We start from the raw sequence: 22,374 nt of genomic DNA on the forward strand, positions 1-22,374 counted from the left end.
ACCATTCGAGTACAGAAGTTCCCAAGACACGTGAGAATTTTTGCTTTAACTCGACACACTCGACGGCAAAAGTCCAGATGATATTCCAACATTGCAGAGATTATTATACTGTAAATCAAAAAGAAAATGTGTGATTGGTGGAAACCCGTAACAATGATAGAAACACCCGTCGAAAGAAATCACCGCACCGTTCGACTTGCACAATAACTTCGATATCTTGGCCGCTCTCACGAGTGCTGCCCCATCACGCCGCCGCAGCCTTCCGCCTACTTCTCTTCACAGGCGCAACTGGGATATACTCCTCATCACTGCTATATATAACAGCAGCCTTCTTCGCCTTTCTCGGCCTCTTCGCAGGAGTGCCGTCATCGATCGCTTGTTCCCGGATTCGCTTGGAAGATCGCTCTCCGGGACTTTGGTCCTGGCGAATCTCCATGTTCGTCAGCTCCGTTCCAAACTCTGCTCCAAGCGCCTCAGCTACTGCATCCACATCCATCTGTTCGTCGGACATAGGGCATTCCTCCTTCATTTTCACCTTCTCTTTTTTCTTCTTGGTCTTCTTTGGCGATGGTACATATGGCTGAGCATGATCCACAGCCCATTCAATTTGGATGATCCTAGAAGTCCCAAAGGAGACGACACGCACCGAGGGGAGAAGACATAGTCAGCCTTTGGTTTTCCCAGGAGACAACGCGAAAAGAAAAACATGGACAACGAAAAGTATCCACCTCTCTTTTAGCTTGATGTTATCCGGAACATAGCTTTCGGCTTTTCGGTAAAGATCTAGCGCTACTTGAAGATCACCCCTGCATGGCAACATGTTAAATATCATTGGATTACCAGGGGCGACGAAAGATCAGACATACTTATCAGAATGAGCCCTTGCGAGGGCAACATACGCCCGGCCTGTTTTCTTCCTAGACACAGGGGACAGCGCATCGGCCAGTGCGGTTTCTTTGTTACCACGTTCACTAAGAGAGGTTAAGTCATCGGTAGAGAACTGTATGTTGAGAACGCACAACTTCCTCTCAAGTTCCTGGAGCCGGGCTTTCAACTCATCATCGAGGTCTCTATGCCGCTTCAGAAGGGGCGTCAGCACGCCTGATGGAAGAGGAGCCGACTCTTTCTTAGGTGACCTAGACTTATGTCGGCCAGATCCAGGTGACATCCTTGTTTCCTTTTCCTTTTCCTTCTCTAGTCTCCCCTTCTCTCGCTCCTCTAGTATCCGAGCAACTTCCGCCTCCACCGCTTTGGATATCTGTAATATAATTAATAAACGTGACACTGACGAACAACTCCGAATCACCTTTTCATCAATTTCCTTGTCAGTGAGGCCAAGCCCCATACTGGCAGAGCGATCTCCTTCGGCTGATATTCTGTCTTGTGACCCCGAGGACACCGTGAAGGGCTGGAAACTAGCACTTCCGAATGTTGAAGCACGTGGCTTAGGCAGCAATGAGGTCCGAGAACGAGGCACTTGCGACCCAGAAGCTCGGGCTGGTGGGGCAGGGGCAGGTACAGCGATTTGAGCAAGTTTCGGAACCGTATGTTGTGTTGTTAGTGCCGCAAAATGTGGTTTCGGCGCAGGGCGCGAATCTATCGTAACGAAGACGGGTGCTTTATTGTAGCACGCTAGGCAGAAATGTGGGGCATGCTTACCGCGTTCGTTGACGACAGGTTTATTCTCGACGTTCTTAGCGCTTACAGCAAAGCTAATACGCAGTACATGAGACCTCAGATGGCAAGTTACAAGGGCAGGGGCTTACTTTAGGGTATTGAGGGTATCTTTCCTGAATTTTATGCCGGGCGCGACGTTACAAATGAGTAGTCCAACAGATGAACCACCAAGAGCATCTTGCAAGATTCGAGTAAGTTTTGAATTTCTAAACGGTATGCGCGTTTCCCCAGTATTGAGATTGCGAACTACTTGGCCAAGGACACTTAGTGATTTGTTGATGGCAGCAGATTCTTGCATCCGAGACGCGTCATTGCCCGTAAGCTGAGAAAAGCACCTGTGAGTAAACCGACCGGCGGCAGAAACAACGAAAAGAACAAGGCTGACCTTATTGTTCTCGGAGCCTGCCAAATCTACAAGATTCATTTTCCCGGTTACAGCTAAAGGATACGGGTTAATAAACAGAACAAGACGCGTTTGAGAGAAGCACCAACTTCTATGCTGCTGATGATCTGTCATGGTAACCTCAATCGTGAGGACGGCGTGTGACCGGGAAGACGCATGGTTTAATTTCGTTGCTCCTACGGAGCGCTGTTTTGTCGTTCGACTATGATCATATATCTTCGATCAGAATGGAGAAACTAGTGAGGTAAATCTTACGCGTAGATGCTATCAAAGTCTTGAACGGACTGAAGGGGGATAGATGACAGATTCGCAACAAAGACCTGCCCAGCGCCGTTCTCGCGGACAGGCAACTTGGGAGCCTGAGAACGAGCAGGGGTCAGAAGGAGCAGAGTGGTTGTAGTAGAACTTTATACGAACATTCTCTCGGGTGACCAGGAGATCGTATACCTCATCTTTGTAGATTTCCATATAAGAGACGGAGAGCTGGGTATCGGGGTGGTTTAGGGCGGCTTTCTTTTCGAAGAGAGACTAAACGGGGATGTATATGAACAGAGATCGGTAATAACGAGACATCATGCAACATACTCTGACAACACGAGGGATGACACCCGGTTCAGATTTCGTCCCTTGCATGGTATGGGTCTTGCCGGAGGAAGTAACCCCATATGCAAATATAGTCACTGTCTATAAGATCACAAGGGACTCAGAGCGATATAGAGCGACAAGAGAATGCAGTCACGCACGACGCCGTTGTACACTACGTCGACTAATGGTTCGACGTCATTCCGAAATATCTCCTCCTGAGTGGATGTCTGGTCGTAGCAGCTTGAGAAACTACACCATAGAAACCTAGATGAGCAAATTTTGATACTAGAAAAGGTGTAGACTGACGGAAACTTGAAAATCTGGGCAGCATTCGCTGGATTGGGTACAGTGATGAAACTTTGACAAGCGGCCGAGCTGCTTGAGGCGCCAGTATCGTCCAAAGAGTGGCATATTTTGATAGCATCGTCGTCGACCTCCCCGCTCAGTCGAGGTCGAAGTCGGGCGGCAATCCTAATCTTCTGGCCGTTGGCCATGGCGGCAGTGTGACGAGAAGCAACCCTGACATTGACAGCGTCACGGTTGAAGTTCAACGCGTCAAGATCACGTGATTGTAATGTCACGCTAATGTCACACTATTTTTAGCGGCCCGAATGTACGGGCCTGAGACTGACTTGCCTTTTTCTCAATGAAGCCTTCACTGTCAATTTTTCGCGAAGTCCTGTATCATCTTCCTCCTACAATTGCGCGTCTTCAACGCGAAGCCATAAACCCCGACGCGACATTGGCAGTAAATGGGTTCATCAAATCCATACGGCGCCAGAAACGAGTGTCTTTCGCCGTCCTCAGTGATGGGAGTCATGCTCAAGGCATACAGGCGGTATTTCTTGATACCTCCTTAACAGACGGGTATGTTAACCCCTCCTTTATTATGCATTCATATCTTGATCTGAATGTCAGACTGTAGACTAACGAACGGGACGAGTGTGCGCCTCACTGGCAAAATTAAGGACAGTCCTGGGCAGAAACAGGATAGGGAACTCTTGGTCGACGCTGTAGAGATCCTTGGCGGATGTGATCCTGAGGTACTTCTTCTAAATCTGTGGGCTGGCCGTGTTTCTCAAAAATGGTTTCTACAGACTTATCCCATACAAAAGCAGACCCTTTCTACAGAATATCTACGCGAAAACATGCATCTGCGTGCACGGACAGATAATGTCAGCGCTATGCTAAGGTTACGTAGCCGTCTCATGCACTCTGTAATGAACTACTTCAATGTAAGGTCTCGTCCTCTCCTGCCTGATTCTGGCTCAATGTAACTCAGACCCAAGGATTCTACTTCACCCACACACCCATACTTACTGGCAATGATGCCGAGGGAGCCGGAGAAACTTTTCGTCTAGCTCAGTTCGCAGATCCACAACTTGACAGGCCAAACCAGACCTCGGAATTCTTTGGTCATCCTGCTCATCTTACAGTGTCCTCACAGCTTCATCTTGAAGCGCTAGCTTCGGGACTGTCTCGTGTATACACACTCTCCCCTTGTTTTCGCGCCGAACGATCGCAGACTAACCGACATTTGGCGGAGTTCTGGATGCTGGAAGCCGAGTGGATGGACGTCAACCGAGAGGGCGTTCAAGGAATCTGTGGGCTCGTGGAGGATAGTTTAAAATCCTACGCATCTGATGTAATCGGCGGTCAAGATGTCGAGGTCCTCTGGAAGGACGTAGATGAAGTACGGAGAAAGACCTTGGAGAATTCACTCTCCGGAACATGGGCTAGAATGACATACGGAGATGCCGTAAAGGCTCTCCAGGACGCCAAAAATGTCACATTCGAATTCGAACCCCAATGGGGGTGCACGCTTCAGAGCGAGCATGAGAAATGGCTTTCTGAAATCTTCATTGGGGGACCTGTGTTCATCACAGATTATCCAAGGGACCTAAAGCCCTTCTACATGCGAGCGAATGAGGATGGCGAGACAGTAGGGCTGCTTCGACCTGATAGTACCTTACGTTGGAGAACTCGTGGGAGGCTCGGTCAGGGAAGAAAGGATGGACGTACTGGAGTCCAAAATGAGGAAAAATGGTCTGGGATTGGGAAAGCATGAATATGGATGGTACGCCGACCTTCGACGATATGGTGGCTCGCCCCACGTAGGTTTCGGTATGGGATTTGAACGGCTGGTAGCCTGGTTGGGAGGGATTGACAACGTCAGAGAATGTGTACCTATGCCCAGATGGGCGTCTAAAATGTTGCTATAGCTATAGGTGTAATCTCATCCATTTCTCGCAGCAGCAACTTGCCCTGACGATTTTACGTGGCCATTCCATCTATACATTTCCTATCCCCGGTACTTAGTACAATTTTTGATCATCAATACATCCTACCTAACTCAGACTATTGCCCTGGTGTCCTGGTGTTTCGGATTGTTGCCCTCCGGCAAGGAGTATACTCGGATCGCGATTATGACCTCCAGAAACGGCAAGACCTCAAAATATGTAGGTCCAGGACCAATTTCTCTAGGAGACCGGGTCTTTCCTGCTCTCGTCACTTATCGATTTCTCAAGTAGGTAGCCGCAGAACATTTTCACAATGGTTACCAGTGCTATGTTGCAGGTTGCAGGAACGATATCGATCGTTTCAGCAAGACGGTATTCCTGCCTACCAGTACCTCAACGCGAATACACGCAAATATTGAGAAGGCAAGGACCCATATAATTCGTCGTTCTGGATACCCGCGTTCCCCGCAAGGAGCTGAAGAGAACATCCGGAAGAGCTCCATCCATGGAATGCAGATACCTGCATCTTCTTCTCCAGGGACGACCCGGCACTCGCAAAAACGGACCTTACTCCTCATCATCATGACATGCTGGTGCCAAAGGCCAAGCGAAACGAAGGGTCACAAGGGAGGAGGATTTTTTTGGGCGCTTACTTGGTGGTCATGGTACAACGGCTGAATTCAGAAAACACAGAGAAGTATAGGAAAAGGACGAACACAAATACGGTCAAGCTTCTATGCATCCTAGAAACCCCTTCCTCTGCCTCGTCCACGTCCACGACCAGGACCCCTTCCACGATCTCCAGGACCACCCCGTCCACGTCCACGACCTCGAACATCCTCTTTCTTCCTGCCTTTCGGCTTCGGCGCATCATCTACCAGCAGCGTATCCAGCGGCAGCGCATCAGGCAGCACGAAATACCGCACGTTGTTCCCCCGGATTGACAACGAGTCAAGCGTCGTTGGTTCCCTGTTTCGCGCAGTCATCTTTACAGTTTTTAAGTGCGTGTTCATTTGCATATCAACACCTAGGATAGAAGATAAGCATACAGTGTGGACATTGAGCAAGCAACGCACCTGTGATTGTGCCGTGCACGACTGAACCATTTTTGAGCTCAATCGTTACCGTCTCATTGTTCAATTTCATTAAAAATCTGGAGAGGAAAATGGGAGAGTGTTAGCAGAAGATTGGATAGCGGCTTAGAGATACACTTACCTGACGAGCTTCATGGCGAATTCGAGTTTTTATCGATGTGGGTCGCGTTTTCCAAAGCAGCAGCGCCGGTGTTTGGTTTGTGTCCCAAACTAAGACACCTACAAACAAGTACAACTTGATCCGGCTTGCACCGCCACAGCAGCACAGAATTTCAGGGATTCAACGCCCACGATGAGCTAGTTCAGATAATATATTCGTATACAAGTAATATCTCTCCCCAAACTCTCCCCAATAGGCTTTAATACATAATGTCCCTTCCTAACCAAGTCAACACCCATCGGCTCACACGTTCGTTGGCAGAGTGCTCCGGGGCCTGCAAGATTTTATCACCACCCTCCGAGCACCCCAAGAACACGAAAAGGCCCAAGTAAATATCCCAACGTCTCCTCGCGTCCTATAGCAAGAAAAATCTTTAATAAATAGCCACACTGCAACTTCAAACCTCATACTTACCTCCTCGAACTCGAAATCGCATCCCAGACCTGACAACTACTGGCCCACTCTCAACCTCAACCACCGCATACTCGAGCCAAGTTGATCAAGGCTCACAATCGCAGTGTGTCGGGCCTCTCAATCGGTCAGCGTACAACTCTCAGTGACCAAACTGCCATACCTGGAGATGGCGGCGCTCGTCTTCATCGCGCTAAGGACCAGTCAGTCCCTGAGAAGAGATTCGGCTAGCTCAGACTCGCCTTGATATCAATCGCCGACATGAGGAGACTAAGGAACTTCATAGCGCTTAGTCGTCGACGGTGGAAGATCGAAGAATGAAAGTCATTCGACTAGTCGTCTTTTATCCTGAACGGTAGCCTTGACATCTAACCTAGGCCCTATAGCGGCAAGGTCGCTTCATTGGCTGCAGTAACAGTGATTAGCTTCGTTTCATTAGTTGGGGCATCATTGCACCATGGTCTGCGGCCGGCGCCATTGAAAAGTGGGTACAGGTCCTGCAATGCAAATCATGAGCTGAACGCCAGTCTGTCACACGCACCCAAGGAAGGTAATTTTGATCCTTCCGAGCGATTTCCAGCCTTGTGCACAGCAGCAAAGAGATTGACTCCAGGCGTGAAATTGAATCACTGAGCAGCGGTTTACCGCGGACAGGGTCATACAAGCCCTACGTTCTGACAGCTGAAACCATGATCGAAATGAGGCAAATAGAGGGACAGGCAGGACCCTCTGTCTGCCTGACAGTGGAGAAAAGATAACCGGTTTCATCGGCACCAGATACACAGACGTTATTCGTGCTTTCTGGAGATCGCATGTACAGAGCCCATTGCTCCATGACTAGCAGTACCCAACCTGGACCTACACAAAACGATATGCATCGTCAAGACTGGCGACCGAGAAGCCATGCACGCACGACTTCGTGGACCCATACCCACACGTGTTGACCACGAATGCCTTATTTTTGCACAAGTTCAGCCAAAGTAGGAGTCCGTCATAATATAGCAGAGTCGTTTCTTCGCGCCGTGTGTCCAAAGCTTCGTTTTGTTTGACGGAACATTTGAAGATGCTTTTTTACGATACTTATACCAGCGATTTGTCCGAGTCGGGATCACAGCCCGTCAATAGAGAAGGACAAAATGCAAAAACGTAGCTTCCGATACGGTTTCAAATACCCAAGAAAGGCCACTTGCGGGAGGACTAACGCTGATGTGCCCGTCTCGGATTTGGAGGATGGTAATGAGCAGGGAACTGACATTGGAAAGAACGAGTACAGATAAAGACTGAAACATATGTTAAGTTGTTACAAACGGTGCGTCAGAGGATCCACACACCTATAATACCCCTGCACCACCATACAATCACGACCTCATAAAATTACAACAGATATCGTCACCCGAAGACTGGAGCTGGGGTCAGCGGGCCTCGAATTGAACCACTGCAACACACAGCGTTAATCCAAAGGAGAATGAATGAAACGCTGACTCGACGTACTCCGTTTTGTTCTTTTCTTGTACATGATTCGATGCCCGCATTCTCTGCAACGAATAGGCTCGCGAGACTTGATCTCGTTTTTTGCACCGCAATCTTCCCAGCATGATAGTTATAATAAGGAGGAAAAAGAGAACAATAGGTTCGTACCAGCACACAGGTACTCCATATCTTTGTTGAGAAGGGGTGGTAGGGTGTATGTGGGCTGGCCGGAAGATGCGCCTCCGAACTGCTGTTGTTGTTGTTGACTCATGGTGCTGTACAATTAATTGGACGTCGTATTGGGCCGATATTGACGGTTTTATGTTGAAGTGGCCTGTAGAACGTATGTGGGGACCACAAGGTGAAAGGAAGAGAGCGATGCTCAAAAATTTCTCACGCTCCGCCAATATTGCTTTCTTTTGGACTGTTGTGCCTATATGCTAGCTAACGCATCCTAGCATTACAGAGTCTGTTTTAAACGGTAAAATCCGTCTTCTATCACTCAGCTGGGGCACTTACTTTGCTGCACCCATCACACTGTATGCTCTGGGTAATTTAAAAACGCTGGCCGCTATTGTTTGCTACGCCGAAATTCTCAGGAACCCCATGACTGGTATCGGCAACTTGAACCGGTAGCATCACTAATCAATGATTCTTGCTGCTAGGATGGGGCTTGTATTTTGCCCAAGTTTTGCCGTCCAAACAGGATTCACGTTTATCCGTCGGCATACTGCGTATGATGTTGGTATCCGAACACCGAGTGTACACCGGACTGCAGAATCGCTGATTAATACCACCATGTCGACAGCTCAAGGTCTTGTCCTCGTTCTTGCTGAGAACGGCCCGGCCATCGCAGATGATCGTTTCAATGGTGAGCCCTCTTCACTTGTGTGGACGACTACAGGGTAGAACTGATCAATATTCCGTGTGAAGATTGGTACAACAATGAGCATGCACCTGCTCGTTTGACTGTACCTGGGTACGTCACCGCAACTCGCTACCAGGCGACGGATTCCCAAAAGCCCACCTACCTCACCGCATATGATATCTCCAGTCCTGACGTCGCAGACTGCCCCGAGTTCCAGGCACTCAAGCACAAGGCTTCAGACAACGAGAAGGATATCATGCCGAAGATTCAGTTCCTCAGCCGTCGGATCTATCAAACCATTGGTGTTTTCACCCATCCGGCTTCTGTACCTTCATCTTTGCCGGGGAAGTACGTCTTGACAGCTGAGCTTGAAGTGAAGCCAGAATTCGAAGAGGATTTCAACAAATGGTTCATCGAGGAGCACATGGGGCTGTTGGAAAAGATTCCTGGTTGGTTAAGAGGTAGACGTTATTCACTGGTGACGTCAACGAGCCGCGGGGAAGCCGTCGGAAAGCCCGTTTTCAAGTATCTTGCCGTGCATGATTTTGACAATGGAGATTTCATGAAGACTCCGGAATGGGCAGCAGCCATTGACACCCCTTGGCAAACGAAGGTCATGGAGGGTGTTCTTGGCATGGAAGTTCGTCAGTTCGAAACTGAACAAGATCATGGAAAAACCTTTGTAGCGAGTCTGGTCTTCCTCTTCTCCTTGTCAATGGAACACGCTAACATCTTCTATTAACAGAATGTGTTAAGTCAGCTGTATATTGTAAACACGTTCAACAATTGGACGACATCTTTCCATGGAGCATCATCAACTTTCCCCTTCATCTTAAAAGTTTTCTCAGTCTTTGCTTCTATCGATTAAATGCCTGCCTCAAGAGCCGTCTTCTGACTTTTTTGCCATTAAATCTTATCTGATAACAGCTAGAATCAATCAAAGGCCTGTAACTTGGACTTCTTCAATTCTCCACCGCGGCTTATTTTCGCGTGTGGCCTTGGGACACGTTAGTCACCCCCCACAGGCGATTTATTTATGGTGCAAGATAACGGTATGTCTTCTATCTGATAAGGAATCAATTCAATTGTTTAGTGCCTGTTGTCAGGATGTGTTTTATTCACCTAGAGCCTAGTTGACACAAGTAATCGCCTAAATGTCTCAAAGCTGTAGTTGCTTTTCCCAGTACATTTATATTTGAAGTCCACCATGTAAGGTGTTGACATGAAATTCAGGAGAATGTCTTTCGCCACCAGTAACTCTGCCAACCAGCTCCTCGATGCCATTGTCGCTGCGCAAAAGCCAGATCCTGATCGTGTAATTCGCATAGGTCGGGCGACGGAGTATCCCAAGCAAGTATGGTACTTCATCGCTAGTTTCATCGCGCTTGTTTCGATTTGTCATTGTCTCTCTCTCGTATACACACATGTGCGCACATTAAAACCCGCATCGGAGGGCGTAGCTGCTCGTGGACGTGTTTCACTCTTGCGACTCCCCTCGCGCACTTATGGAACTGTTCAGAATTGTGGCATTCCGCTGTACGATTCCCGTAGGGCAATCGCATTGTCTCAATATCGTAGAGGTATTTCTGACTGCAGCGTACATCGCTGTTGTTTTTACCTGGTCCTTGATCAACTGTACGTTGAGTCTTTCCGTCCCATTCTGAGGAGACTGAGGTTGTTCTTGCAGCTACCGCCACAACGGGGCTTCGATTTGATCCGAAGTACTGGGCGAACACTGCAGGGAATATCGCTGCGTCCCAGCTTTCTTTACTCGTTGCGCTTGGCATGAAGAACAACATTTTCTCCTGTAAGCACTCAGTTTTGTCTGAGATGTCGCTTCAAAGCTTATATGTTCCTAGTCTTAACAGGCGTCAGTTTTGATAAGGTATGTCTGCGTGGCCAAAGTGATAATATCACCTGTATTTTGTTTTTCCAGTTGAATTTTTTGCACCGAATGGTTGCAAGAGTGTTATGCGTGCTCATCTGGGTACACTGCAGGAGGGAGGGTGCGTTGGTTCTTGCTAATGTTATAGATTCGCACTGATGGATAGGCTAAACAGATAGACTTAGGGTATGTATACGTTCAGGACGCCCTGGGGTCTAATTCAACGTTAAATTTTTCCTAGTCTCGCAGGTGCTGTGACGTGGGATCATCCTTGGGTCCAATGTGGTCTTCTCGCTGGCGTGTCGTTGACGTTACTTAGCCTTGTCTCCATTCGTCCCATCAGAGATGCAGGCTATGAGGTCTTTAAGGTTATCCATCTTATTCTTGCTGCGTAAGCGATTCACTCTCCTTCTCGGACTTCGTGACACTGAAGGACTTCAGCATCTTCATTCTCAGCGCCTATTTTCACTCTAATGGCTTTAGGGTAAGTCCTTTCCGCACCTGGGCTTTCACATTGAGGTGACATTACGGTAGACTTGGATCTTATGTATGGCCCTCTATCCTCCTCTGGGGCCTAGACCGTTTCCTTCGTGCCCTACGTCTCCTTCTGTTCACTTCCAAGGAAATTTTAAGGGGTAACGCCACGGTTGACGTTCTGTCCTCCCACTTCCTGCGCGTCAAAGTGGTCAAGCCCAAGCTTCTCCGTTGGGTTCCCGGACAAAGTGTCTACCTTACCATTCCTAGCATCTCCTTGGTCCAAGCACACCCTTTCACAATCTCGGGAGTGGAGATCACTGACAGCGAAGAGCGACTGGTCTTTCTGATTCGCGTTCGGGATGGGTTGACGAAAAAGCTACTAAACAAGGCTGAGGAGGGCTACAAGGCGATCGCGTTCCTTGATGGACCGTATAGCTCGCCACCGATGCTACGGGGTCACGAAAGTATTGTCCTGATTGCAGGTAAAGTAGCTCATTCTTTCGTAATGTTTCATATCATTCTTATAGTTGTTAGGTGGTTCCGGCGTCGCGTTCACACTCCCTTTACTCCTTGATGTCCTCAGGTGTGCCTTTATCCTAGAATTATACCGACTGCAGCAATCAATTTGACCTCTAGGCAGTGCAAATCAGGTGAAGCGCCTTGCACAAGAGTATTGTTTGTGTGGGCTATTCGCGATGACAGTATGCAGCTTCCTTTCAAGTGACAGATAGTTTTCACTGACACTGGCAAAGGTCATATATCCTATATTTCTGGAATGCTGACCGACGCTTTAGACGGCTGTCTCGAATGTTCAGGTCGACATACATGTATACATCACGGAGTTAGCGCAAGATATAGATAGGGAGTGGGATGACAACTCGGTGAAGACAGACCCCGAAGAGAAAGCGGGGAGAGCTTCCGACAAGTTTACGAGCCAGTGTCAGCGATCCTCTCGTTAGTCGCTTTGTTACTATCAGGAAACACCAACGCCCGGACCTTACTGCCATCATCGACCGGGAGCTGAGCGTATGCAGCGGAGGAACGATTAGTATCAATGGTTTGTGCTCGTCCCGTCTCGGGCTAGTGCTGATTCTGCTCTAGTTTGTGGGACCGTGGCTTTGGCCGAAGACGTACGAAACATTCTAAGGAAACCCAGATTGATGGATATTCTGAGGGGAGGGCCGAGTGTTGTATTGCATGTGGAAGCTTTCGGAAGTGCCGTCAGTGTCTGATTCAACCCGTTGAGATATTGCGCTGATACAGTTTCTGTAGTGACAGGTCCTCATGGTGGTTGGAACGACGGGCCATTTGGCTTGCGTTGCATGTATTATTTCCATATGCCTGGCACCGCACCATGCGGAAATTTCATGGATACATGAACATATCCTTTTATGGGTAATCCCTGGGCGTAAGAGTCATACATGGCCAACCGCACTCATTTTCTCCCAAGTTGTAGACTCATGGCGGGGGAATCAACAGGGACTGCATATCGGGCAAAACCTGTCAAGCTTGATTGATAGTGATATTCAACTGGAAACGCTCGTGGTGTCTCTCGTGGTCACCACATGTGTTCATATTGCTACACGAGTGACTATCATCCTTTATGAATTTGACTCCGGGGAGCTGCCTGATAATTCAGCCCAAGTCCACCCCTTTCGTTGCATAAATATTCGTTTACAGTCTTTCTGCACTTTGTCCCTAGAATATGATCATCTCTGCAGGTCTCATCTTTTTGCTCTATTCTATTCATCTATCGGGCTGTACATCTCTAACCAAACGAGCATCACCCCAAGGAATCGACGTCTCAGGATATCAAACCAGTATCGACTGGGATCAAGTTGTTGCGAACAGGCGTCTCTTTCGCTTATATCAAGGCTACTGAAGGAATGAGTGCGTGTTTTCTATACTCATTTGACAAAAAAATATTATAACAGCCCGTCAAGCATATACTAGCAATGAGTTCGACAGTCAGTACATCGGGGCAACTAATGCCGGATTGATTCGCGGAGCATACCATTTCGCCCATCCTGATAGCAGCACGGGGGCTGCGCAAGCAAAGTTCTTTATCGCCAATGGAGGTTGTTCCTGCATATCGTCTTCTGTGGCTATCATTAAATTATTCTCAGGTGGTTGGTCAAATGACGGGATAACTCTCCCCGGGGCACTAGACATCGAATGCATGTGTTTTAGTCAGAATCCTCTACTTCAACGCTGACCTTTTATCTTCAGACAATCCAAACGGCAATACTTGCTACGATATGACGGCCTCAGCTATAGTTGCTTGGATCACCGACTTTTCGAACACATATCAAGCATCTACCGGATGGTAAGCGCTTCACAAAGCACTATGTTCAGAAGAAGCTCAAAATATCTTCGTCGCGTAGATATCCAGGTCACGCACTTTGATATTTATTTGGCTTTTCAACTAATGATGCCTCGAATTTCAGTTATTTATACGACTACCAATTGGTGGACTACTTGTACCGGCGATAGTACGGTCTTCGGAGATACTAATCCTCTGTGGATTGCTCGATACTCAAGCAGCATCGGAACCCTTCCAAGTGGCTGGAGGTAAGCTGAATTGCTTTTGTAATGCCCTGGCAGCCAACAACTATTTTTTTTTTTGGCAGTTATACGACTTTTTGGCAGTATGCTGATTCTGGAACAAATCCTGGGGACCAAGACATTTTCAATGGTGATGCAGCTGGCCTGTCCCAGGTTTGCAAGTGGGTAGGTGTACCGTACATATTGATGTTACTATTGGATTTTATATGCCAAAGCTGTTGACTATCGAGCGAGTGCTGATCCACAGATTTGCAAGATCTGAGTATTTCCGGCGCGGGTGGCACGGAATGTCCGGCCCGCGTGCCTCCCGGACCGGCCGGGTAAAGTACCACGGGAATCACCCTTAAATACGTTTTGACCCCAACCATGAAGGCATTCTTTCCCTCTGACCGCCATGGCTAAAATCATTGGCTTTGAAACCCACGGTAAATCTGGATGCTTATCTATTGCATTATTATTAATGTTGTTTAGATGTGCGATTTCCTACGTCGTTGTCCGGAGATGGTACCGATGCCATGTAAGTCCGGCCTTATTGATAGACCTTTTTTGTGTCGTTAATTGCAGAAATATAGGAACACTGACTGCGACTACTCGTCTGCGTATGTTACCCTTCTCACAGACTCAGATCTGGTTGGTCATGGCATGACATTCACCATTGGTCGTGGAAACGATATTGTGCGGACTATGCGCGCCGTTCCGCTGTCGTTATTCGACTTACTACTGCTCCAGGTATGCGCAGCCATCAAAGAAGTAGCGAGTAGATTGGTCGGAAAGGAGACGGAGAGCCTGTTCGCTGATATGGGGGAAACTTGGAATTTCATGATGTCAGATCCTCAGTTGAGATGGTACGTAGTCATGAGGTATTTCCGACGGAGAATTCATCCATCCTAGGATTGGCCCGGAGAAAGGCGTTATTCACATCGCATCCGGTGCTGTGAATAATGCTGTCTGGGATATGTATGCCCGATCCCGAAAGAAGCCTCTGTGGAAGCTTGTTGTAGATTTCACTCCAGTGCGTGTCCATTCTCATGCACTATTTGTTTCTCATTTCATTCTAGGAAGAACTGGTGAAATCAGCGGCATGGCGTTACATATCTGATGCAATCACGAAAGAAGAGGCACTTGCTATGGTCAAGGAGAAGGCTTCCACAAAGCAGGATCGAGAGGCCAAAGTCCAAGAGCTTGGGTTGGTGCTTATTCCCATGAATATGACGTCTCAAATAACTCCTTATAGGTACCCTGCATACGTTACATCCGCTGGGTGGCTGGGTGAGACAGGCTTTTGTCGAGTGATACAAAATGCTTACAGTTTCATAGGATATAGCGACGAAAAAGTGGCTCGATTAACCAAAGAGGCCGTTCAGGCAGGGTTCAATCACTTCAAGATGAAAGTCGGAGCCAGCCAAGTCAATGATCTGCGTCGAGGAAAGATAATACGATCCATCATCGATGACCCACAATATCTTCCAGTGGGTGCACCACCAAAAGACCCCAACAGTGACGACCTGAAAGGCAAAAATGCTGGACCCACCGGCGCAGTGTTGATGATCGACGCGAATCAAGTATGGGACGTCCCACAGGCAATTGACTACGTCAAAGGATTAACTGAGATCAAGCCTTGGTAAGTAGTCGTTGATTTCGCTGGACTCTGATCCTTATAAGCATATCGAGGTTCATTGAAGAGCCTACGGCGCCAGACGACATTCTAGGCCATGCGGCTATCCGGAGGGCCTTGAAACCTTACGGTATCGGCGTTGCTACCGGTGAACATGCCCACAATCGCATGGTATTCAAGCAGCTTCTTCAAGCCGAAGCTATAGATGTCTGTCAAATCGATTCTTGTAGGCTTGCAGGCGTCAGTGAAGTTATCAGTGTCCTTCTCATGGCAGCGAAGTAAGACTTGACTTGATGATAATCAGCTTATCTCATTATCGTTATTAGGTTTGGTGTACCCGTTTGCCCACACGCAGGGGGTGTTGGATTGTGCGAATATGTCATCCATTTGAGGTTCGCTCTGAGAGCACTGGAATTTCACTGCACTGACCTGTAAACAGTCTAATTGATTACATTGCCATCTCCGGGCACCATGGAACGCAATGTCTTGGAGTTCGTTGATCATCTCCATGAACATTTTGTGACGCCTTGTTCAATCAATTCCCGTGGGAGGTATAACGTACCGTCAAACCCTGATGAAGGTTACAGGTACGCCTTGTTCTCCAGGATGCAAAGCGGCCTCTTATACTTCGTCAGTATTGAGATGCACAAATCAAGTATTGCTGAATATGAGTGGCCTAATGGTTCTTATTGGGTCGGGGTAAGAGAAGGGAAGGTATTGTAGGCAGAGGACTGATCGCAGTAAATCCAAGTATCTACCATCAACTCTCGAACAAATACTGGACAATTGGTTTCTCTATGTTTTCTCAGGATTCCATGACATCATGGTGCTATGCCAGAAACGTTTGATGCGCTTATACGTGAGTTTCCATTCTTTCCAGCTCTCCGCCCCTCTCCGCCCGATGGTATCAACCCTTATTGGGGTTGCTAGCTTGATTTGTTGTGCCACAGGTTCGTGGGAAGAAAATCGCTTGCATCTCCTACTTCATTCATTCTTTTGTCTAATACAAGGATCGGCATCGGAGCACTTGGATTCCATCATGACCATGCTAGCGCCCGCGTTGCTAGCGATTTCCTCTCTCTTGTCTTCACTGAGAATGTAAACCTATCGTCAAAAATGTATAAATCGGGGTCGGGGTCCATCTGGCGATCCGCACATCACCCATCCTTTGCGCTGTCTTCGCTGTCTCCCAGTTATCTTTGACTCTCTGTCCTGTTGCCAGGATTCGAACATCATATCCAGATTTTCTGCCGAAACTTCATCATGTCAAAATCATCAGCAGCCTGCTTCTATTCACATCAGCCTCGGCCTCTTCCCAGGTGTTACGACGAAGCTTATTACCCCTCTCCTTGCCTGAGCACATCCAAATCGAAGCTTGACCACGGCCGCAAGCACTCTACTTGCAAACCCATAGCGGTGCATCAACCACAGGAGTCACATCTTGATCGACTAGATTATAGACCCAGCTTTCCAACTTTGGCGGAGCAAGGCCAAATAAAATGCCAACTGCGTAATCGCCTACGCGGCGGTCTCTCTACTATGACCAGCCTACCTGAAGATTTCCCCTTCTGTCATGGAGTACGAAAACATGAGAAAACGAAAACGGAATTCGTGTCAACGGATCTCTCTTTTGAGTTCCAGGAAGTCTTCAATGTCTCTACTCCTGGTGGATATGGATCGAAGTGGTCGGTTGTGGTATCTTTTTCGGATCCTCGTGCTTCTGGAAGCCCTTTCTGTTGGAGGATACATTATCCAAGGAGCAGCAGGAATTCAAGTGCGTCTAGCTCCACTATATCCATGGACATGATCTCATAAACCAAGCAGTGAAACCCCCTGTACCCATTGCCCAAGTTAATGTGCACCAATCTGTTATACATAGCACTTCTTATGGGCGTTTCATCCGGAAAGACCCTACTGTCATTCTTCAGGCTCTGTCCATGTCTCTAGAGCTCGGCGTCTTGGTCAATATTTCTCAATTGTCTCCATCCACTTACGTCTCCGATTCGGAGTCCATCACTATCATATACACCGGAACGTCTACGACTGGAGAACAGACGCTTCTACATTCGGTCATTTGCCCGCGGAGATGAGGACCAGGTTCGTGGGGCAAAATCTAGTATAAACTAGACGTGCTCAATCTATTTGATGCAGTAACCGGATATCTTCGTCCTGGGTTTGACTGTCGCGTACAGTTTTCAACACGCCCATCCTTCGCTTTGCATCAATTCTCAAGCCTTGTACAACACCATTGCCATGCCATGAAGAGTATTCACGTACTTGACATAACATAGAGATCCAGTATTTTATCTTCGTATATATAGCGCAACTTCGCCTCCATAGATAAATAGATGATAACGATGTAACGACGTATTCACGACTTTGAACATGAAGCACCCAGTGCCTTTCAGAGTAGAGTTTGCTATCCAACGTTGCAGGCAATATGACAGTAGCAAGCGCTACCAGGGGGATCGCATAGCCGTGGGTTCGAAGCTTCCAGTCAGCTGAATGGATCAGAAAATTAGATCACGACATCCTTAGCTCAACATTTGCGACTCACTACATGACTTATCTGTTTATGCACCACGGTAAGGACTGCGCAGACGAGAGTTAGCATCGGATTTCTGATCACGGATGATATCTCACAATCGACGTAGGACATCGTCCCGTTGTTTTGGTCCTCTATTAGCATATCGCTGAACTCGATTTCTGCCGCATCCATGTTCTGTCTCGCAATTAACATCTTCGGCATGTATCCCCGCTTCAAACGGTTATGCGTGATGATGTTGCGCACTTGCGATGACAATCGCGTCTGTAATACAGGCAGCCTCGGCTTCCAACGGACAGGTCACTAGTGCATCGTGTCAGAGGCGAGGGGTAACATACTATGTGAATATCCAGGTTCAACAGATCATCAACTGCGAAAAGATCTAAAAGTATCTGCGGAGAAATGCTGGTGCCTATCCAAAATATCATGACCTCCATATTGTCTGCAGAGTTGAGCTAAATGAAATGATTTGTACCGACCAAGACCAAGGCCTACCTATCAGATACAACCCATTTGGCTCCATGCACATGTGGGTGTCTCTAGTGATAGTTGGTATTGTTATCTCCCCCGTTACAGGGTCAGGCAAAGCTACTTCATTATCGAGGTCATGCAGCGCAATCAGCGGCGGGTAGACATGCTGGATGAGGTGTTGAACACTCGCAGACATCAATCGATGTGCGTAATAATTCCGCACATCCGAAGATACAGTTCCAGCTTTGTACAGTTAGTTAGACTGTACGATAAGATAGTTCAAAAATATATACCTTTGATAGGCTTGGCCTTGAGTATCCCTAAAGTGTACATAGGCAATGATCTGAATGCTTCAGGTAGTACTAACTGGAGAGTATTCAGCTTTCTCTTCTGATACTTCAATGTACCTGATACCCTTACCTGCGATGTCGCTGTTGCAGATGCGCATTTATTCCTATATCCAACCAACAATGACGAGCAGTTCTCTGTGAGGTCTTCTCGTACATGCGCCATGTTCGACGCCTTAGTGTGCATTATAGCTACAAGGTAATCATCAGCGAAGGAAGTGCGGGAGTTATTCTTGGACTTACCATGTCGCATTTGATGGCATACCAGAGTGTCATTGTCCGCGTACATGAAAACATTCCCCGCCAATTCTACCACCTGTAGTGCTAGATTGAGCACCCGAACACGGCGGTCACCGTCCACCGTCGTGTACAATACGGCGCACTGAAGATACACGTATTCCCGAGTACTGAGGGATCCCGTGTGTTCTAAAACAACCGAGAATGCTTTGTCGGCATCGAGCACACCAAACTCAAGATCTGTGGGGGATTGACGGTGGAAGTTGCCGTAGTATTCAGATACCCGGACACCTAGTAGACAATTGACAAAATTGTCGAGAAAAAAGTATGTATCGAGTTACCTTTTGAACACCGCACCCGGACCATGCAGTTATAGCCAATCATCCGTCGCATGAGTCGTTGTAGCTGTGAACGTAATGTAATCCCGTCGCGTCCTGGATCGAAGCGAGGGTAAAAATATATGTCGCCGCCCGATAGAGATGATACCACGCCTGCCCTCAACAGTCAATAAAAATGTAGGAGCTGCACAGGAGACATACCAATTGATCCAATGTCTATAAATTTGCTCATTCCTAGAAACATGTTCACCCCAATACCATCCTCAGCGCACTCCTCTCCCATCTGTGTCCATGTGGGATCGCGAGGTTTGTAAAGTTTCTTTTCCTGTGCTGTGTCGTACATATCGGACTCGTTTGGTTGACCCTGTAAGGCGCCGGCACCTATAGAAGGTAACACACTTTGAAAAATCACGACTTGGCCTCCTCGTCCTACCTTGTGATGAGTTAAAACAGTGGACATTGTTGATAGGAAGCCACATACTAGAGCAGCCTGACAGACACGAATGGCGGACCCCAAAGCGGCTTGCTGGACATAGCTGTCAACGAATCGCCCCGGAAGGGCTTCCAGAAAGTTTGTAATAATATCTCTAAGGAAGGGGATGAGGATACGTGCAGATGATATATACATAGTATGCGCACTTTCGTTCAGCTGGTGATACGAAGAGACCATGATGAAAAGGAATAAAGACTTCATCAATGTCAGGCACAATAAACATGGGTACTTGATCAGACTACTCAGAAGCAAATGAAAACATGCAGGCCACTGCAAGATCGATGGACGTACCGTTAGGTCGTAAAAGTGTATCCCTCGGTCAAAGGTGAAAATGGCAATTTGGCTTTCTGGAGGAAAGCATGAATCCAGCGGCATTCCCTCCTCGTCAACACCTCCGTAAAGAATTGTTACTAGAGCGTTACAAGCCGTTTGCAGGAAACCGGACTGGACGGCTTCATTCGAAACGTCGAAAGCGAATACATAGTTTAAAGGCTGAGGCTGTCGTATCCCAATCGGCGGAGGTTCCGTTGAAAAGTATGGGCGTGTCAGTCCCACGGGAGGATGTGAAGCCCAGTATTCATCTGGGACGGCAAAATCCACCGTACCCTTCAGTAACTCTGGGCGTTGTAGTCGATCCATTCTATTCCCGTTTGCGTCGAGATTGCAGAAATACTCGGCGGATACTGGTGGAAGTCCAGCACAGTTCAAATGCGAAATTAGGGCAATGTACCTTCTGTTTCATGACCGCAAAGATTGCACTTCCACCTTCCTCCACCTGACATCCACGAACACCACGGATTAATGTATGCTCTACATCTTTCACAGCGAGCGGGGTTGGTCTCCACTAGCGGTATAGGCTCCTCCTGGGCATCGAGCTCGGCAAATGGCTGGAACACGGCCGCCAATGGAATGCTACAATCCGACGCTAGACGCGATGTATAAGGGAACGCCCAAGTCGACGCTCGTACAAATTTTGGCGATGAATTGCCTGTTGTAAATGCTTTGTTTCGACCAAATCCAAGACGAAGTAGAGAGAATACCTACCTTGATCAAGTGCACGGAAGTCCGTCGTCGACAATGGGGGTTGCTGTCCGGGCAATGTCATATAAGGCTGATTCTGCCATCTTTCTTGATCCCTTTCGATGGCTTCAACGGGAGAGGGAACCTGGGATGGTTCAATACGAGGTCGTAGTCCTTAGGAAGCGTCAGTCGGTCGAATAGGATGCCATGATAAGAGGCACCTTTGTATGCAAAGCCTGTTGTGTGAGGAGGTTGCGGTATGTGAGAAGCGGGATACATTGACGAGAGTAAATAATTAACTAATTAAATCACCATTCTTGCTCTCTTTGCCAAAAGCCTTCAGATTAAATACAAAAATAATAAGCTAATATATCGCTAAATAAGGCAATATTTTAGTCTCGATTGTTCCTGTCTTTAGTGTTTTGATGACGTGACTTGGCGCAGCTCGGTGCGACTTCATTTGGCTTTGGCTTCAATGGCTTCACCAAGTCATAATTTTTGATAGCTTTGAAGCCAAGTTGCTGTCATGCCACTCCAGCCAGTCAAGCTATGCCCTACACATATCCATTCTTCCACCCTTAGATCTGGATCAGACCAATTGGCTGATCTACTCAAACAGGAAATTGCAAAGGCTACCAACTATCTACATAGCCTTTACCTGAGGAAACAAGCTGTTATGCACTAACTTGAATCTACTCCAAGACTGATCTCTATCCTGTCACTCGCGTTCGGTGATTCAGTGTTAGAGAGGCGTTGGTTGATTGCGAGAAGTTAGGCGTCACTTATAGCGAAAGCAAGGAGCTTGTAAGAGTTAGGAGTATATAACCTTAGCCGAAGCTGGGGTCTAAGGCCACAGTGTAGGCTAGCTTAAATACATGTTAGACTCGTACTAAGAATAGTGTCTACGAGGGCGTGTGCAGTGAGAAGTGCGTCTTTCAATGAATGAGGAGGGAGGACACTAAAAGAAGTGTACTCCTGATGAATGAGAGTAAAGAGCGCATATCACCTGCATCTGCATGGGACTCCATCTGAATAGGCTGCATCCCGTAGACCGCCCTTGACTGGCGGTCGACTCTCATCCAACTACTAAGAAGCATGATGCCATCAAGAGAAGCATGATGGTGCATGTGGGTCATTGGTCACCTGGGGGCGGCAGTGGTGAACTGGGGTGATGGCAGCCGGGTATTCGGGTAAGGAGTGTGCCAGTGGAATATCATGGGTCCAGGAGATAAGATAGGTAGGTCCGGGGTTCCAAGAGATAAGGATAAGATAAGATAAGGAAAATAGGGGTAAAACCATAATAATACCCCCCGACTAAGACTGTCGTCCTGACAGTCCTTTAGACATCCTTCTGAATCTTCCTGCAGAGGGATTCAATTGAAGGAGTCAATGGTGGATTCCATATCTGATTCGTAGTCCTTGGTTTGTTCCCAAGCAGACATGCCCCGTTCTTCTGGTAGGAAGCTGGGGTCG

The 22,374-nt window shown here is 47.7% G+C and overlaps 10 protein-coding genes across 10 annotated transcripts; 6 read left to right on the plus strand and 4 right to left on the minus strand.

Moving 5' to 3' along the window:
• Positions 1 to 63: 63 nt before the first annotated feature.
• On the minus strand, positions 64 to 3,218 carry EV420DRAFT_1557017 (kinesin-like protein). The gene is made up of 14 exons (XM_060473684.1): positions 2,972 to 3,218; positions 2,824 to 2,914; positions 2,666 to 2,764; positions 2,498 to 2,608; positions 2,336 to 2,439; positions 2,170 to 2,282; positions 2,063 to 2,115; positions 1,767 to 1,999; positions 1,660 to 1,712; positions 1,307 to 1,596; positions 1,020 to 1,258; positions 867 to 971; positions 729 to 806; positions 64 to 617 (listed from the first exon to the last, which is right to left on the minus strand). Exons 1-14 carry the CDS (start codon positions 3,157 to 3,159, stop codon positions 245 to 247), a joined length of 2,130 nt encoding a protein of 709 aa, XP_060328532.1. The 5' UTR covers positions 3,160 to 3,218; the 3' UTR covers positions 64 to 244.
• An 81-nt stretch (positions 3,219 to 3,299) lies between these two features.
• Positions 3,300 to 4,887, plus strand: EV420DRAFT_1630311 (asparaginyl-tRNA synthetase; the record flags this gene model as incomplete). The annotated part of the gene is made up of 5 exons (XM_060476112.1): positions 3,300 to 3,532; positions 3,591 to 3,708; positions 3,763 to 3,900; positions 3,948 to 4,629; positions 4,658 to 4,887. The coding sequence occupies exons 1-5, from the start codon at positions 3,312 to 3,314 to the stop codon at positions 4,885 to 4,887; spliced, it is 1,389 nt and encodes a 462-aa protein (XP_060328533.1). The 5' UTR covers positions 3,300 to 3,311.
• Positions 4,888 to 5,648: 761 nt separating this feature from the next.
• EV420DRAFT_1621580 (uncharacterized protein) lies at positions 5,649 to 6,134 on the minus strand (the record flags this gene model as incomplete). Its single annotated transcript, XM_060475714.1, has 3 exons — positions 5,649 to 5,932; positions 5,982 to 6,058; positions 6,121 to 6,134. The coding sequence occupies 3 exons, from the start codon at positions 6,132 to 6,134 to the stop codon at positions 5,649 to 5,651; spliced, it is 375 nt and encodes a 124-aa protein (XP_060328534.1).
• A 1,886-nt stretch (positions 6,135 to 8,020) lies between these two features.
• Positions 8,021 to 8,311, minus strand: EV420DRAFT_1273368 (DNA-directed RNA polymerase I; the record flags this gene model as incomplete). Its single annotated transcript, XM_060467759.1, has 2 exons — positions 8,021 to 8,154; positions 8,209 to 8,311. 2 exons carry the CDS (start codon positions 8,309 to 8,311, stop codon positions 8,021 to 8,023), a joined length of 237 nt encoding a protein of 78 aa, XP_060328535.1.
• A 527-nt stretch (positions 8,312 to 8,838) lies between these two features.
• EV420DRAFT_1645373 (uncharacterized protein) lies at positions 8,839 to 9,650 on the plus strand (the record flags this gene model as incomplete). Its single annotated transcript, XM_060477771.1, has 2 exons — positions 8,839 to 8,911; positions 8,974 to 9,650. The coding sequence occupies 2 exons, from the start codon at positions 8,839 to 8,841 to the stop codon at positions 9,648 to 9,650; spliced, it is 750 nt and encodes a 249-aa protein (XP_060328536.1).
• A 495-nt stretch (positions 9,651 to 10,145) lies between these two features.
• EV420DRAFT_1645374 (uncharacterized protein) lies at positions 10,146 to 12,229 on the plus strand (the record flags this gene model as incomplete). The annotated part of the gene is made up of 12 exons (XM_060477772.1): positions 10,146 to 10,455; positions 10,505 to 10,543; positions 10,596 to 10,715; positions 10,768 to 10,793; positions 10,845 to 10,895; positions 10,960 to 10,979; positions 11,035 to 11,184; positions 11,227 to 11,277; positions 11,328 to 11,752; positions 11,805 to 11,853; positions 11,911 to 11,971; positions 12,065 to 12,229. 12 exons carry the CDS (start codon positions 10,146 to 10,148, stop codon positions 12,227 to 12,229), a joined length of 1,467 nt encoding a protein of 488 aa, XP_060328537.1.
• On the plus strand, positions 12,158 to 14,041 carry EV420DRAFT_1557035 (glycoside hydrolase superfamily; the record flags this gene model as incomplete). Its single annotated transcript, XM_060473685.1, has 10 exons — positions 12,158 to 12,327; positions 12,372 to 12,490; positions 12,543 to 12,942; positions 12,992 to 13,090; positions 13,122 to 13,160; positions 13,214 to 13,348; positions 13,397 to 13,453; positions 13,500 to 13,596; positions 13,655 to 13,841; positions 13,901 to 14,041. Coding segments are annotated over exons 3-8 (815 nt in total), but the record flags the coding sequence as incomplete, so codon positions are not given.
• Positions 14,042 to 14,229: 188 nt separating this feature from the next.
• EV420DRAFT_1621581 (enolase C-terminal domain-like protein) lies at positions 14,230 to 16,173 on the plus strand (the record flags this gene model as incomplete). The annotated part of the gene is made up of 12 exons (XM_060475715.1): positions 14,230 to 14,260; positions 14,307 to 14,352; positions 14,408 to 14,510; positions 14,565 to 14,680; positions 14,727 to 14,847; positions 14,894 to 15,021; positions 15,070 to 15,104; positions 15,153 to 15,456; positions 15,507 to 15,728; positions 15,777 to 15,842; positions 16,002 to 16,037; positions 16,086 to 16,173. The coding sequence occupies 12 exons, from the start codon at positions 14,230 to 14,232 to the stop codon at positions 16,171 to 16,173; spliced, it is 1,296 nt and encodes a 431-aa protein (XP_060328539.1).
• Positions 16,174 to 16,713: 540 nt separating this feature from the next.
• EV420DRAFT_1645376 (uncharacterized protein) lies at positions 16,714 to 17,540 on the plus strand (the record flags this gene model as incomplete). Its single annotated transcript, XM_060477773.1, has 2 exons — positions 16,714 to 17,224; positions 17,275 to 17,540. The coding sequence occupies 2 exons, from the start codon at positions 16,714 to 16,716 to the stop codon at positions 17,538 to 17,540; spliced, it is 777 nt and encodes a 258-aa protein (XP_060328540.1).
• Positions 17,425 to 21,180, minus strand: EV420DRAFT_1697000 (uncharacterized protein; the record flags this gene model as incomplete). The annotated part of the gene is made up of 16 exons (XM_060479441.1): positions 17,425 to 17,951; positions 18,008 to 18,042; positions 18,094 to 18,280; positions 18,334 to 18,437; positions 18,491 to 18,709; positions 18,760 to 18,832; positions 18,887 to 19,005; positions 19,057 to 19,341; positions 19,392 to 19,541; positions 19,590 to 19,821; positions 19,870 to 19,975; positions 20,028 to 20,119; positions 20,173 to 20,564; positions 20,612 to 20,869; positions 20,926 to 21,075; positions 21,123 to 21,180. The coding sequence occupies 16 exons, from the start codon at positions 21,178 to 21,180 to the stop codon at positions 17,907 to 17,909; spliced, it is 2,505 nt and encodes an 834-aa protein (XP_060328541.1). The 3' UTR covers positions 17,425 to 17,906.
• Positions 21,181 to 22,374: the final 1,194 nt, after the last annotated feature.

This window comes from Desarmillaria tabescens (genome assembly GCF_030435595.1).
Source record: "Desarmillaria tabescens strain CCBAS 213 chromosome Unknown EV420scaffold_28, whole genome shotgun sequence".
NCBI classification, from domain to species: Eukaryota; Fungi; Basidiomycota; class Agaricomycetes; order Agaricales; family Physalacriaceae; genus Desarmillaria; species Desarmillaria tabescens.